The 15,179-nt window shown below is 41.3% G+C and overlaps 2 protein-coding genes across 5 annotated transcripts in view; one reads left to right on the top strand and one right to left on the bottom strand.

Moving 5' to 3' along the window:
- pcsk9 (proprotein convertase subtilisin/kexin type 9) lies at positions 1–9,630 on the top strand. Of its 2 annotated transcripts, none has more exons than XM_085449870.1 (12): positions 1–301; positions 637–828; positions 1,757–1,889; positions 2,963–3,096; positions 3,197–3,338; positions 4,085–4,281; positions 4,380–4,563; positions 5,111–5,287; positions 5,372–5,520; positions 5,613–5,778; positions 7,914–8,080; positions 8,162–9,630. In XM_085449870.1, exons 1-12 carry the CDS (start codon positions 128–130, stop codon positions 8,354–8,356), a joined length of 2,010 nt encoding a protein of 669 aa, XP_085305996.1. In that variant the 5' UTR covers positions 1–127; the 3' UTR covers positions 8,357–9,630. The 2 variants fall into 2 exon arrangements, with proteins under 2 accessions (XP_085305996.1, XP_085305995.1); XM_085449869.1 differs by having other exon boundaries at positions 5,369–5,520.
- A 481-nt stretch (positions 9,631–10,111) lies between these two features.
- Positions 10,112–15,179, bottom strand: part of usp24 (ubiquitin specific peptidase 24) — a 34,850-nt gene continuing 29,782 nt past the window's right edge. For all 3 annotated transcript variants that reach the window (XM_085449866.1, XM_085449867.1, XM_085449868.1), the window contains 4 exons: positions 15,047–15,122; positions 13,391–13,477; positions 13,138–13,248; positions 10,112–12,742 (listed from right to left, as the gene is read on the bottom strand). In XM_085449866.1, the coding sequence (XP_085305992.1) occupies positions 12,680–12,742; positions 13,138–13,248; positions 13,391–13,477; positions 15,047–15,122 (337 nt within the window). In that variant the 3' untranslated portion in view covers positions 10,112–12,679. The remainder of the gene's footprint in view (positions 12,743–13,137; positions 13,249–13,390; positions 13,478–15,046; positions 15,123–15,179) is intronic.

Here is a 15,179-nt window from a genome sequence, read left to right as displayed (position 1 = left end):
GGGCACGCGGCTGTTGGAGACTTATCATCAGGATAAGTCAGACTGAAATAAAAAATAAAAACATCAGTGGTGTAATTTAATAGCTCTCTTTATCATTTTACTGGGGACAGTTCAAGAGGTGTGAAGAATGCGTTGCACCTCAGCCTGGATTGGCTGGGCTTTATGTTTGTGCGCATCTCTGGCCGTGCGTGCACAGGACTACACCGAGGACGACGGGATGATCCTGGACCTGGTCGGCGAGGACAGGACTGATCCTGAAACCGGAACCGACCCGGCAGCCGAGTTCATCAGGTGCAACAAGGTAATGGCATAGTGATTGCGTCAAAGGCATTAAATGCGCATCTTCAGTCATCAGCACCTGTCATTATTCCAAAAACGGGTAAAATATTTGGTCAAATATTTCAACAAACAATCTTTGCTGATGTACCTGACAAGCTGCCAGTTTGAGATACAGATTCGTTAAAATGTGCGCTCACATGCTGGGAGATAATACTTATTCATGTGTTATTGTGAAAACAGCGCAATACACACAATATAGATATATATATAAATCCAACTTATTGCACGCATGCTACATTTCTCCTGTGCACGTGGACATGAAGATCACATGTGCGCTGCATTATTTTTACTGTCCAGGTAGCCTGGCGCATTCCCGGACAGTACATAGTTGTATTGCGTCAGGGGACGCACGAGTCTCAACTCCAGAGGACCATCAGGAGGCTGCGAAGTAAAGCAGCCAGGAGAGGATACCTGGTGGAGATCCTGCAGACCTACTCAGGAGCACTGCGTGGCTTTCTGGTCAAACTGAGTAGTGACGTCCTTCACCTGGTAATTGCGTCACTTCACTGGATGTGTTCGGAAAAAGTGTGATTTAAACCTTTAAGGCAAAAGGGGGAACACAGGGAAATAGATGTCAAATCATAGCAGATCCATTTTCTAAAGGTTAAGACATTCCGAACGGGACATCCTAAGAGCTTATAGGTGGAAGGCAGATCTAAGAAAGCAGCTATAGTCTTGAATAACACTGTTACATTGTAACATTGTATACTGGCACAAGACGAGTTAATGGCAGAAAAGATTGGAGTAATATGGATTTTCTGACTGCAGCTTTTTGCAGAGGTCTGTGCAGTCTGTGTATATTTGACCTACTTGACCAAAATAAAGTGAGAATACGGGAGTCTGGAATGAATGATAGACAAAGTGTACTACTTTCGGTTAAATATTGGCGGCGTTTTCAGGATTATTTATTTCGATTATTTATTTATTATATATTTTATAAAATGGACCGAGAATGATGAGATGTGTCTGTGTATTTATGTGTTTTTTATTTTAAAATCTGTAAAATTATAAGTAAGTATAGATTTAAAGTAAAAGAACTCCTCACCCGCCTTTAGAATGTTAACAAAGAGGTTTTGTGGAGCATTTGAAATCATTCAGCTGTTGGAGTTGAACAAAAATAATCAGAAACTTTGCTGAAAAACACACAGAAAACGTGAATTAGTTGAACTCTGTATAGTATGAGTGCTGGTGGTAATTTTAGACAGAGTTTCTTGACAGTTGAGAGGTTGTAGACCCACCTTTGGTATCTGCGCATTCTTGAATTATGTCAAAAAATAAAAATACACAAATAAAACGTGAAACAGTGAAACAGACTTCAAAGAAGAATGGTCAGCTTTACCCCCACCTGATTTAACAATCAACTTCCTGTTAATCATTCCTTACCACCCACAGTTAAGTTTGATTGTGTTCCTGTCAGGTGGCGAAGCTCCCTCACGTGCACTACATAGAGGAGGACTCATCCATCTTTGCTCAGAGCGCCCCCTGGAACCTGCAGAGGTTACTGCACCCTTACGGTGGTTTCTCCGAAAATGGAACATACAGACCTCCAAGTGAGTTTGTCTCTGTCCATGACTTATCTGTATTTTTCGTCAAAATATAGGAAACCACGTGCGCTCTTAAGCAATGTAACTACCGAGGCAAACAAAACATTTTGCATTAAGAGTTTCAGGAGTCATTGGGGCGGTTGGAGTAATATACAACTACCCCAATGTTTCTATTGTAAACAGCTCAAGAACAGCAGAAAACACGACTTTTCTTATTTCATTTTCCACATTTATGACAACAGGAACATTTATTCTACAGCAGCATATTCAGCAGTATCATCTCTCTTATTATATCAAGCTGTAAACAACAAGGAATTCCTGTCTTTGTGCAATAAGCCTGATATTGAAAGGTGCCTCTCAGTTTAATTTCTATGAAGTCACCCGACGGTCACCATCACCATGGCAACCTTTAATTGCAGCCGCTTCAGAAGAACTAATTACATGCTAATATCTGTGTTGTGTTAGTTCAATTCAAGCTAAGCTTAAATACAGTTAAGTCCATAACTTGCTGGGCCAAGACACCATTTTTGTAGTTTTGCCTTTGTGCACCGCCACAGTGGACTAGCATTCAAATTAGCATTATCTGTTAGGGAAGTAAATCCATTTTTTATATACAGATACATTTTCAGAGGCTCAATAATAATTGGAAAATGGACTGACAGTTTCATGGCCAGGTGAGGCCTGTTCCTTGGTATTTCACATGAAGTAGTATATAATATCTGTGGTTGAACCAGGGTGTTGAACTTGCATTTGGTAACTATCTACTAGAAGTCTCAATGCCAATGCAAGAAACATTAATTTGTATAAATTTACTAGCCCTTAGACTGTGATGGACAGGAGCTCAAAGAACCAGGTCTTTCTTTCTCATCTTCCCAAACATTTGTCACTGGAACTAAATGCTTATGGGGCTTTAAAAATGATCTTTTTTCCATTTAAATGACATCTGAGCCATTTGTGCAGTTTAGCTGTCAGATATCCATCAAGCAGTGCAGCTTTCCAACAGCAACCACACTGAGATTTCTCCCCTCAGAAATTGCATTTTCTAATTACATGTCAAATTCACCATCTGTCCTCTGCAGATGATGGAGGGAGGACGCAGGTGTATCTGATGGATGGCAGTGTGCAGAGTTCTCACAGAGAGGTTGAAGGACGGGTACTCATCACAGACTTCAATAACGCCCCTGAAGAGGATGGAGTCAGAGTTCACAGACAGGTTAAACACATGCACGCACAAATGAAACATTTCAATTCAACAGCACTTATGTATTTGCAATTGCAGCTCAATAACATTCTAAATCCTCGTTCCACTACAGGCCAGTCAGTGTGACAGTCATGGTACACACGTGGCAGGTATTGTGAGTGGATCAGATTCAGGTGTTGCTCGAGGGGCTGCTGTTAACCTAGTGCGTGTGCTCAACTGTCAGGGTAAAGGGACCGTCTCAGGAGCTCTGGCAGGTAAGACAGAAACTGTTGAACTGTACTTTGTACTAAAGACTACCAGAGCCAAGCAAAAACTCTTGAGTTTCTTTCTCTTGGGTCATGGTGACACAGCTTGTGGATGGCATGAAAAATATTTCAGTTTTATCAAAACATTGTCTTCCAAAGGACATCTTCTGACTATGACTCTGGCCCTTTCCCTCTAGATATACATGGGGAGTGTCATAACTGAGTTATTGCAAGAACATGAGTGGGTCATATGTTTAATATTTTGGCTGTTGACTGGTTCTTTGTGGGCACAGGTAGTGCAACCATCATCTACAGTGTACAGAATTCTAATCTACATTATGAGCGCCATGTTTCACTCTTACAGCAACTTTGATTTAAAGCTGCAGGTAGAAAAAAACGCCCATATTTGTAGAAAAAAATAAAATTAAAAAAAGACCCCAACTGCAGCAGTTCTTCAGTCTCTGTTCACCAGACAGAAGAACCAGACTTTTCTCTTCTTCTTCTAAAACCTGAGAAGTTCAGGTCAGACTGCTTGTGTTAAAATATAAATAATTATGGGTAGTATGAATCCCTAGGAGACCAATGATCCCTAACCATGCAGCTATAAACTTTTAGTCTGGTTTTAAAGACTTTTAGAACACACTTTCATTTCATTAACTGTATTGAAAGAGAAAAGGAAGATGACCACAGTGTAAAACTTCCAATTTTTCTTGAGTGTATGAGGTTTTAGATTGTCCCTTTCCCCTTTCTGTCAGGAATGGAATACATTCGAGCCACTTTACTGGCCCGCCCAGTGGATGCAGTAGTCGTGTTGCTTCCTTTTGCCGGTGGCCTCAGCCGTTCATTAAACACAGCCTGTCGAGACATGGTGGCTAACAGCGCTGTGGTCATCGCCGCAGCAGGCAACTACAGAGATGATGCCTGTCTCTACTCACCTGCTTCAGAGCCTGAGGTAATTTAACACTGAAAATGCAATCACATTCTGGCCCACCTACACGCGACCCTCACCTTTACCTCCTTTCATGTGTGTGTGTGTGTGTGTGTGTATAGGTCATCACAGTGGGGGCAGTTAACTCAATGGACCAGCTCATGTCACAGGGAGCAGGTGGTACCAACTTCGGCCGCTGCGTTGATTTGTTTGCACCCGGCGACGACATCATTAGTGCCAGTAGTGACTGCAGCACTTGCTTCACCTCCCGCAGTGGAACCTCACAGGCTGCTGCACACGCTGCAGGTACGCAAACACACACACGCGCACGCAAAAGCAATCTGTGTATGCTGTTGGTATATCAATCATTCTTTTATTACAGACTCAATGATCCTTACAAAAAAAAATCACATAAACACTAGAAAAAATATAATTGCATATTATAGATCATTGCAGGGAAAGCAGCTGTAGCAGTGTCTCCACACCTGGGATTGGTTGCATGTTGTAATACATCTTATATTTGATAATCCCGCAATGATTTTCAGAGGCATTAAGCCTGCAGATAAATTTATGCATGAGATTTCTGAAAACAACTTTAAAAGTACTGACTTGTGCATCCACAAATATTTCACTTGCGCTGACAAATCAAGGTTTTCTCTCTAATGATCACTCAGAAGACTTTCACTAGTTAGCATACAAGTATGCAGTGTACAGATGTGTACAGCTTGCTTTAAATAGAGATATCTTCACTAAGGTTGCATAAGAAAGGTTGTGCATAAATCATTTTTGCACATCAGTATCGTTACCATTTGTCACAGCACAATTACTTCATAATTTGTTTTTATCTGTGTAGGTGTCGTAGCAGTGATCCTGTCGTCCAGTCAGATTGCATCACCAGTGCACGTCCTCCATATGATGTTGCATTACTCCATCAGCAACACTATCGACTTCCTATCTCTGTCCGAAAGCCATCGGCTCACTACGCCAAACCTGGTAGCAGCCATGCCTCCGGTTATTAAAACGTCACCAAGTTAGTGACTCACATTCCTTTATCACACACAGACTTATAGTATCTATATGTGGTTCACATATGCGTTCCTATTTCTACAAGCAGATGGGGAGCTACTGTGTCGGTCAGTGTGGTCAGAGAGGTCAGGAGTCGCGAGCACCGACAGGGTCATCAGCCGCTGTCGTCAAGGGGAGGAAATGATGGGCTGCAGCAGTTATGCTCCTGAAGGCGTCCGTGTGGGGGAAACCATCACTGTTAGTTCAGTTACATCAGCCATAATATCAACAATAACTTCACTCTAAAGTCTATAAGTCTACGGACAAACCCTCACCCCCTGTGTTTACAGATGAACAGCGGACACATGGAGTGTATTGCCCATAATGGTCCAGCAGGTAAAGGTGTGTATGCTGTGGCCCGCTGTTGTGTGATAAGCGGTCTGCAGTGCCAGGTCCATGCTAGTCCTGAGCAAGGACAAGCTGCTCAGTGCGTCGGCCCCCAGCACCACCTGACCGGTGAGTCACGTGTACAAGCTGCAGGAGTTTGAATGAGGCAGTCAGTCTGACATTTTAGGAGAAGCTCTTACTTGTTTTCTTGCTAAGAGTTAGAAGAGAAAATAAATGACACCATCATGTGTGTCTATAAACCAGAAGTTCAACTATCAGCTCATAATTTTGCAAAAATATTACCGTAAAAAAAATCAAAGGGGTAATATATTAAATATTTACACTCACAGGACACTTTATTAGGTACACCTTGCTAGTACTGGGTTGATCTCTTTTTTTTTTTTTTTTTTTTTTTAACCTTGCTTTAGTTCTTTATGGCATAGACATAGATAGAATAAGGTGCTGGAAACATTCCTCAGAGATTTTGGACCATATTAACATGACAGCATCGCACTGTTGCTGCAGGTTTGCCGGCTGCACATGTATGATGCAAATCTCCTGATCCACCATATCCCACATGTGCTGGATGGTCATTTGAGTACATTGAAGTCATTGTCTAAGAAACCATTCTGAGATGATGTGAGCTTTGTGACATGGTGCGTTATCCATAAAGGGATAGACTTGGTCAGCAATAGTGCTAAGGTAGGCTTTTTCTGACCACTCTGCATATATCCAAGAGATTGTTATGTGTATTTCAGCAGTTTGTCAAGTACTCAGACCAGCCACTCTAGCACAAACGGCATTCAAAATCCCTTAAATCACCTTCCTTCCCCATTCGGATGCCCTGATGCTCAGTTTGAGTTATTTGCCAATCAAAGCTAACTTTATTTATAAGGCACTTTAAAAACAGTGAGCACTGACCAAGTGCTGAACATAAACTAAAAAGAATAAAAATATAAATACTAAAAAAACAAAAAAAAACAAATGAAATGACAGTAACAATAAAGAACACCAACATCAGAAAGACAATAAAATTAACATTCTATTCTGGGTCTATGTGATTAGCTGATTTGCATTAATTAGCAGTTGATGAGGTGTAGTTAAAGACTATTAATTTGGACTTAATCTTCCATTTAACAAGTCCTATCTATTTTTCATGAACACGTGTACAGATTACATAAAAATATAGCTGGTGCAGAGCTGTTGTTTTTTTTAAATTTTATTTTATTTTGAATATTTGTATTAATTTAATTTCAACTAGTTTTCAGTGTGTTAGGAGTCTTAGTTTGAAGTTAAGCAGGTTGTCTCAACTACGATGTGATTAGTGATATGATCATGACCATTTGTACCTAATATAGTGGACAGACAGTGAATAGGGCTCTTCAGATTTTATTTTATCCATACCAACAATAAAAAAAATAAAAAATAAATAAATACTAATACAAATCTAATACTGTTAGATCAAGGAAACAATGTTCCAGAAAGCATCTGGGAAAATGTGGAGGAAAAAATTATTTATTTAATATCTTTTTGTTTTAAATTAGTAATCAGAGATCATGGTTTAATAGCTGGCAGAATGAATACAGCTCTTTGAACACTGTTGATATTGCTTATGATAAGTTTAGCCAAGAGACTCCTCCCTCCAGCTTCACACTAAGAGATATAGGAAGTGGGATGAAATGTCAGCCCCCTTTAAAAACAAAAACAAAGTCTATTAATTTAAATTTAGTTGCTGTCGATGTACTGAAGCGATGCACCTCAGGTATATAATCTGTATTTTTTAGTCAAAGTCAGGCTGCTGCATTTAGAATATCTTAGCCAGGTATGCTTGTTCCCATGGTAATCACCCTGAAAGGAAAATGTAACCCTAGCCAGCACAATTGCCAGCTAGCAGCTTTTCAAATGTCATTAGAGCACTTAAATTACTTTACATTACATTTCTCATTGGTTGCCTCCATAGTGGTCTCTCTGAGGAGGATAGAATAGAATAGAATAGAATAGAATTCAACTTTATTGTCATTGCACATGCACAGGTACAGGGCAACGAAATGCAGTTTGCATCCATCCAGAAGTGCTTTAGTGATATAGATATATTACAATATATATTAGCAATAATATAGATATGTGAGTATATTACAGAAATGGGTCTATTATGGTATGTTATAATGTACACGGTATGAAGGATCAGTTAATGCTTGGCAACAGCGCCTCTAAAGTTCTTTGCTCCTTCGTTGTGTTTAAAGATTCAGCTGATTCTTCTCTAGGGTGTACATCGATGTCCACAGCTGAGATCTCATCTGATTCGCATCCACGTCACAGCCAGGGGAAGCGCTGCACGGTGAAAGAGGGGGTCACATCACACGCGATATGCTGCCATGCTCCATCTCTCGAGTGCAACCTGTTGGAAAACATATCAGCTGACAAAGATCAGGTGAAATAAAATAAAAATCACAGTAAAAACATTGAGAATCAGCTACTGGAAGTTACCTCAGAAGTTATTGTCTTCCTTCAGGTTGAGGTTTCCTGTCCTTCCGGCTGGACTCTGACAGACTGCAGTTTCGTCTCTCGAGGCTCTGCTATCTTGGGGCCAGTTGCCAAGGGAAACAGTTGCCATGTCTATGGTGTCACGGGAGTGGATGGAGCAGCGGGTGCTGCCGTCTGCTGTCGTGTCGCACCACCAGAGCAGCAAGCTGCAACACCTCACTGATCCGGTTTCACCTCACTTTGGTTTCTAACATCGTTGAAACAGCTTTGACGTTGCCATTTTTTGTCTTTGGTCAGTTTTAAACCCCCTTACACTTTTCTGAGAAACCTCAACATCCTTAATATTCACTTAAAGCACTTCTGTAAAGCTGTTTGTGTGTGTTTTAGTTTTAGGATTACGCCAGATTATGCTCCAGTGCACATATTATATGTGACTTGACAACCTGTAAGCTATTTTTGTATCTTTTTACAAAACAGTTATAATAAAAAGAGCTTTCACAAACATACGGTTTGGATAATAGTGTAGTATTTACCGGGTATACCATCCGCATGCTGTTTAGAAGTTAATAAACTGAACAAATGAAATCAAAATGTTAAGCTCTGGTGTCAGCCATGTGTGTTTTAGAGTGGAAAAACATGATGATGTGCACCACAGGTTGTCACAGTTAGCATGTGTTATGTATGCACTGATTTCCTGACATTCCTCAGTCTTGTGCAGCACAGCTGCAGGTAATCAGCCTGCTTGATTAACAAGTCAGGTACCTTTTGCTCATTTTGTGAAACAGTAGGTGGAAACAAAATGAGGTAAATGGCTAACAGTAGGGACACCAGTTAAACAAATTTCATGTCTACCCAGAGTGTTATTGTGACAGTGGCTTTTATGGCTCCACAGTTAGAGACTTAGTTCTGATACACAGGTGGGTGACGTCAGTGTGAACAAGAGCAAAAGGAAGCATATAAACCACTGTCAGCTAGCTTGCGCCAATCAGCTAGCTGTCTGATTGGCACAAGACAGCATTCTATCCGACTGAACCTATATGACCAAAGACTGATAAAAAATAAAAACAAAGTTTACCCAGAATACAGTAAATGAAGCTAGTGCTGAATTCATGTGTGTAATTCTGTTAGCAGGATGCAGAGTAGGTACAAATTAAAGATTTAAGCTATTCTGATTTAGAATCAGCATTCTTAAAGATTCAGTTGGTGTTTGTTTCTTATGTCATTTTTTGTAACCATTTAACTAGTGACCTGATCCATCAGCTGTAATGGTCAAACTTAGAAGCCTGAGCCTTCTATGAGTTCTAAAACATAAAAGAAACTGCTCTTGTTTTGGATTATTTGGTCTGCTGTAACCTGTAAATGGTTCCCAAATGGTGTGCCTCAAGGCAAGTTCAGGCCTGCTAAAAAATGAGCTGTTTATTGCAATTTACACAAATGGGCACCAAAAGTTTCAAAACCCATGCTGTAAACAAATTAAATTATCTGTTGTGCACTGTCTCTGATGCATAAATTGATATCAGTATCAACATTGGGGCCACAGGTAATGTTTTTAAGGTGCTGTAGACTGTATATAAAAGATGGATGTAGGTTCCAGGACTAAAAAAAGTATGTGTGGATTTGTGTGCATCTAGTTGCAAAGAGAAGTCCAGTTTAATAGAATGAGAAAGTGGTCCTTAGCTTGTTTGCCTAGTAAAAGCTTTCCTGATGAATTTAAGACCTTAGCGTGTAGATTCAAGCCTTGCTGAAGACAAGCTGGTGTTCATTTAGTGAATTATAGTTCCTATTCGTGTCTACAAAGATAATACATTGAAATGTGGCCTCCAAGTTTGTCATTATCTTGTTTTAAAAGAGCTAAGATGGTGAAAATGCTCAGTTTGAAGCTTCACAAAACAACTGGCGATGTCACAGAGGTTACGCCTTTTATATACAGTCTACGGTTGTATCATGGGACAGTATATAGAAATGCATAAAGACAATATTTGCAAAAGGTTGTGCATTCCAGTTTATTTTATATCAAATTTCCCCTTAATCAAACTCTGATGTACAAATTAAAACTGAGTCTTAACATGCATTACAGAGTCTTGCGATGTCAGAAGTGAAGTTTCAAAATTGAATGACAGTAAAAACCCGTATAGATGCCAATCCCTAACCTCGCACCTACCCATCCCTCCCTGCATCCCAGGATTAAAACAAGATTGTTTTGAAGTTGTTGTTTTTTTCTTTTTTTCTATTTTTAAGTATTTGTGGTGATGTAGCAGAGGGCCAAACCAACAAAACTCTTGGCTGAATGCAACTCATGTTGCCATGGTCATGTAATCACTTGGCACAGACTGCATGCAGCTCCTTCAGATCGCCCATAACCAGCCACTGTGAAGGGGCGTGTGTTTGTGACATTAATGATACCAAATTACACAGCAAACAACATGGGGAGGGGGTGGGGGCTGATTTTGTTTTTTTTCCATCACGCAGAAAAGACAAACCTCACCATCACTTACTGCCACACATGCAAACGTGCTGGAGAGCACGATGTGACATTCACATCTAATGAGAGGAAATGGGGTGGAGGAGCATGGAAGGGCTAAAGCAGTGTCTTTCCTCTTCTCGGATGCAGAGGAGCCAGCGGATTGATCGCATGTTGATTCAAACAGAAAATCATTTTGCATGGTAGCTTCCTAGGTCCTTACATTGTAAACATTGACCTGTTAAAGCTGAGAGCTAATCTGCTAAGCAAGTTTAGGCTCATGTCTTAAAACATGTTAGTGAAAGCGTGACTTCATTAAAACTACCTAGCATGAATTATCTACAAAGTGTCTCTGTCTGAGTGCAGAGTGAAGAGAAGCAGCATTTTACCATCATCAGAACCCTGTCGTGTTGCCTAAACCCTGTGTTACTGGGTAAAACTTCCACGCCCACCTCCCCATTCACACACAGAGTCAACAGTTACATTCCTACAGTCCTTTGTCACAACACACAGAGGAAATTCCCTGTAGTAGTTTCAAGAATAATGCAAAGGAAGAAGCCCTGTTGCCCTTCTACATGACCACAGGAGACACTTGGTTTAGCGTCACGGGTGGAGCAGATGAGGACGTACCTCATCGGAGATGTGACGAGACAGTGTCCGAGGGGAGACGGGAGGGAGATCGGGAGGTTAAGGCACTTCAAGTCTCCCGATGATGGGGGCAGGGATGATGGTAACATGGGTGTTGCTCTCCAGTAAAAACTAGAGCTACATTTGGGTTTAGCTCCTCTGTGTGTGTTTCCAAAGGTTGACAAAAGCAAAAGGCAAAGCAAAATGTGAACTCCATCGGAAAAAAAAGAAACCTGATAAAGCAGAGGTAACAGTGAGGTGAAGAGGACCTGTTCTCTGTCTTTGTGAGCGAAGTGAATGAGTGACACACGCCTGCATGTTTTTCAGAAGTTCTAGTTTTTGTATGCATGTGTGTGTGTAACCTTGGCACCTAAAAATAAAAACCTGCTCCTGAGCTCCCCTTCAGGCAGCACTGATGGCCCACCACAACTGATCTGCGCTCTTCCAGATCAGCTTTTTCCTGCATAAGGCTCGAGTCCCTAATCCTCTGCAGTAATTCAATTCATCCAGATTCAAAGAAAAGTGGCATTGAAAATAAAACAAAGCGACAAAAAGAATAAAATCCAGAACACGAGGCCGCTTGTCAGCAAGGAGGAGGAGTGGAGGGAGAGTACTGACCATGGCACTGCTTGTTTCAGATATGCTGAGGGTCTGGAACCGTCATACAACAGGACCAGCCCCCTACTGCATCCCGATGGCTACACTGTGGTGGCCGAGGGTCAAAGGTCAAGTCACAGGCAGACTGGCTTGCCATCAGGGCTCTCATGTGTTGCATAAGTGGCACTGCAAATATAAGTTGTTAAAAGCAAAAGAAGACGAGGCTCTAGAGGAACTGACCAGTGCTGCTGTACATCACAACAGAATGGGTTGGACTATAAAGTGCATACTTAAACCCACCCTCCCTCCCGAGTGCTCATATGTGGAGGTGTTCCTGTCTGTAAGTTCCTCTAGAGCAGCTAAATGTGACCTCCCGCAATTTGCATGGCTGTGAGAGAAGAGCACAGGACACTTTAAAATATTATCTTACACTGGAAATAACATCTATGGAACAAAATCTTTACAATATGAATATGTAGATAAATTGGCAAACATGAGCAGAAAATTGTTAAAACACAACCCAAACCCATCCTCCACCTTGCTGTCATTCTGAGTGAATGAATGAATAAAAGGATAAACTGAAGTCATCCATGATTGTGGAAGGTTATTTGCACTTCCCACCCTAATCAACTCTGCTGCCCTTTATGATAATGCATCTCCATCATCGCCTTGGCTCATGTGAAAGGAAGTAATTCATGATTTATTCATAGCTCCTTCGTTGCCTTAGCGACCGAGACAAATGTTCTGATTGGCTTGCTGTGGAGTCCTAAATGTCCTGACCAATCAGAGGCAAAGTGCAGCCTTTTCGAATGGCTTCCCGGAGCTGCCTCTCCTTTGGAGGGATCCCACTGGTAGGACGACCTAGGGGTCCACGTCTTCTAGATCGCTCTTAGAATCACCGAGCATCATGGGAGACTCTGACCCCTGTGGTAGAATAGAGGGAAGTTGGATTAAAAAAAAAAGTTGAATTATCCATCTGTTAGGCAGAGCCAGGAGGATTATAATTTCTATTCAACACACCGATTGTCTATAATGTTTTTATGTGAGCACAAGTGACAATCTGGGGCTGTGTGGGCTTCCTGACAGCCCCAGCGGGAGTTGGAGAAGAATGAAACAGCTTCAAATCCACCTCTAATAATAACCGTGGGCGGTAACAAACTGCCTTTATAGCTTTTGACAGAAGCCAATGAGATGATCCATTTTTGCTCTATTCTTCTCTTTCGGGCTTATGTGAGCTGAGCGGGAACTGCTTTAAAACCATGAGTCATTTGAGAGCTCCACTGTTCTAAGCTGCTCGTTTGGATGTAGCTGAGAGATACCTGTCGGAGACTGCGGTCAGCGTTTTCATTCGCCGGGCTGCCGTCAGAACCATTACTGCTACCAGACTGCTCTTTCTCATTTAACAATGCTGTAGCATAGGCCAAGGTATCCTGCAGAGTGTGACACACACACACACACACACACACACACACACACACACACAGGGAAAATAAACAGTATGAGTGACTGTGAGTGTAATAGGAGAACTGGAGGTCGTTGATATACGGTATTTTTGTGTGTGCGTGTATTTACCTGTGCAGAAATTGTGCGCTGGAAGGTTTTATTGGTGGATGTCTCATTTGAGACGTTGCTCTGTGGAGTCCAGTAATGTTCTGTCATCTGAAGGCAGAGAGAGTCACTGTGAGCATACAGCATAATTTACAGTTCTTCATAAGTGCCATAGTGGTTAAGCCAAGTGTCTCCTAAACAGGGGGCACTGTAAAGACTCTCGTTTAGCTCCAGTAATATGAAAATTAATGACGGAACAAAACAATTAATATACTGAGTGAGCTGTGAACAAAACTGTATACAGAAAGAAACAATAATGATAATAAATATGACTTAAAAGAGTTTTAAGTTCAGTTCGGAAAAACAGTTCAGTTACCTAAAGTTCGCTGTAATGAATAGAAAATAGTAACTGTATAGTCTGCATACAACAATGCTGTTTTTATGTTAGTTTATTGTTTATCTATTACTTAAATACTTTGGTGTAGTACGAATGGCCATGGGGGAGGTCTTTGTAAGTAGTAAAAGCGGTAAAACTTATGAAAACACAGTTAAAAGTCCAAAGTCGATCCTCCCCTTCACATTTTCCAATGCAGTCCAGTGGGCTGATTTGCTGAGCTGATTCTGGCCCTCGGACCTTATGTTTGGCACCAAGTGGTAACTAATATCAAGGCAAACTTTACTAAACTATCATTTAGCTAAATGAAAAAAAGTTCTAAAAATAAAAATAAAAATTTATGCCGTGCTAAACGGAGTTCAGATTTAAACTAATGTTTGAAAGGCTGATTAGTTTTTAACAACACAGTGTGTCCGAATTCACCTGTAAGAACTTGGAGGTTATGTTGGATTAAATAATAAGAAGGGAATGGGAAACACTGAGGTTTGGGCTTAAAGGCACTGGGGATTTTTTTTTGGCTGCTGTCCTCCATCCTTCTCACTTCTACTGTCAATTACAAAAGCCAAAAATGCCTCACACTAATGTGATGTACACTATATGGATAAACGTACTGGGCCACCTACAGAAACTGGTTGCCCATGGAAACCCAGGCTATGAAGCTCCCAGCCCACAGTTACTGAGCTGATGTTCATGGCAGAGGAGGTTTGGAAATCTGCAGTTACTGAATCATCAAGTGTTGGCATCTCTTAAGCACTATGCAACTCCTCTTAGTAACCTTATGTGATCTTCCATTTCATGGCTGAGTTGTTGTGGTTCTGAAACATTTTCTTCTTTCCCAAATGTTTAGAAATGTTGGGTGCAATGGGACTGAAAACATGTCACTTTAAAGATTAAGAGGTGTAGCCCTGTACTTTTGTTCATGTAGTGTAGGTCAGCGGTCCCCAATCCCCGGTCCTCAGACCGGTACCGGTCCGTGAGTCGTTTGGTACTGGGCCACAAGAGTTGAGGCTCAGGTGTGAAATGTATGGTTTTCAGGGTTTTTATCGGTTTTCAGCGTTATTTTGTTATCGTTTTTATCATTAACTCTGTTTTCCTGGGTCTTTTCACGTGTGTTATGAATAAATCTTCTTTTTTTCGGTAACGGTACTAGTTTGATCTTGTTGTATTTATCCGCGACACCTGAAAGGCCGGTCTGTGAAAATATTGTCGGGCATAAACCGGTCCGTGGCGCAAAAAAGGTTGGGGACCGCTGGTGTAGGTGGTCCTACAGTATTTCTTAGGCTTGCCTTTTTCTGGAGCCACTGCACCGCCCAACTCCAGGTACCAGACAAGTCCTTGAAGTAGTCCTTAGCTTGAGGACACCTGGAGAGTGGGAGGGATGAAAGCAGGGTCAGAATTATGTTGGTAGGTTAATCTGCT

The sequence above is a fragment of the Copadichromis virginalis genome, linkage group LG23 (assembly GCF_057382275.1).
Source record: "Copadichromis virginalis isolate Kocher_CV1m ecotype Utaka linkage group LG23, C_Virginalis_male_GT1.1, whole genome shotgun sequence".
NCBI lineage: Eukaryota > Metazoa > Chordata > Actinopteri > Cichliformes > Cichlidae > Copadichromis > Copadichromis virginalis.
Note: the sequence above shows the minus strand (reverse complement) of the source record. Positions and strands in the feature narration are given on the sequence as shown.

Bases quoted from the DNA above. Each gene is read 5' to 3' on its own strand.
- pcsk9 (XM_085449869.1), top strand. From the start codon at position 128: ATGCGTTGCACCTCAGCCTGGATTGGCTGGGCTTTATGTTTGTGCGCA. The intron at 4,282-4,379 runs GTAATTTAACAC...GTGTGTGTATAG, and splicing joins CACCTGCTTCAGAGCCTGAG to GTCATCACAGTGGGGGCAGT. The intron at 5,521-5,612 runs GTTAGTTCAGTT...CTGTGTTTACAG, and splicing joins GTGTGGGGGAAACCATCACT to ATGAACAGCGGACACATGGA.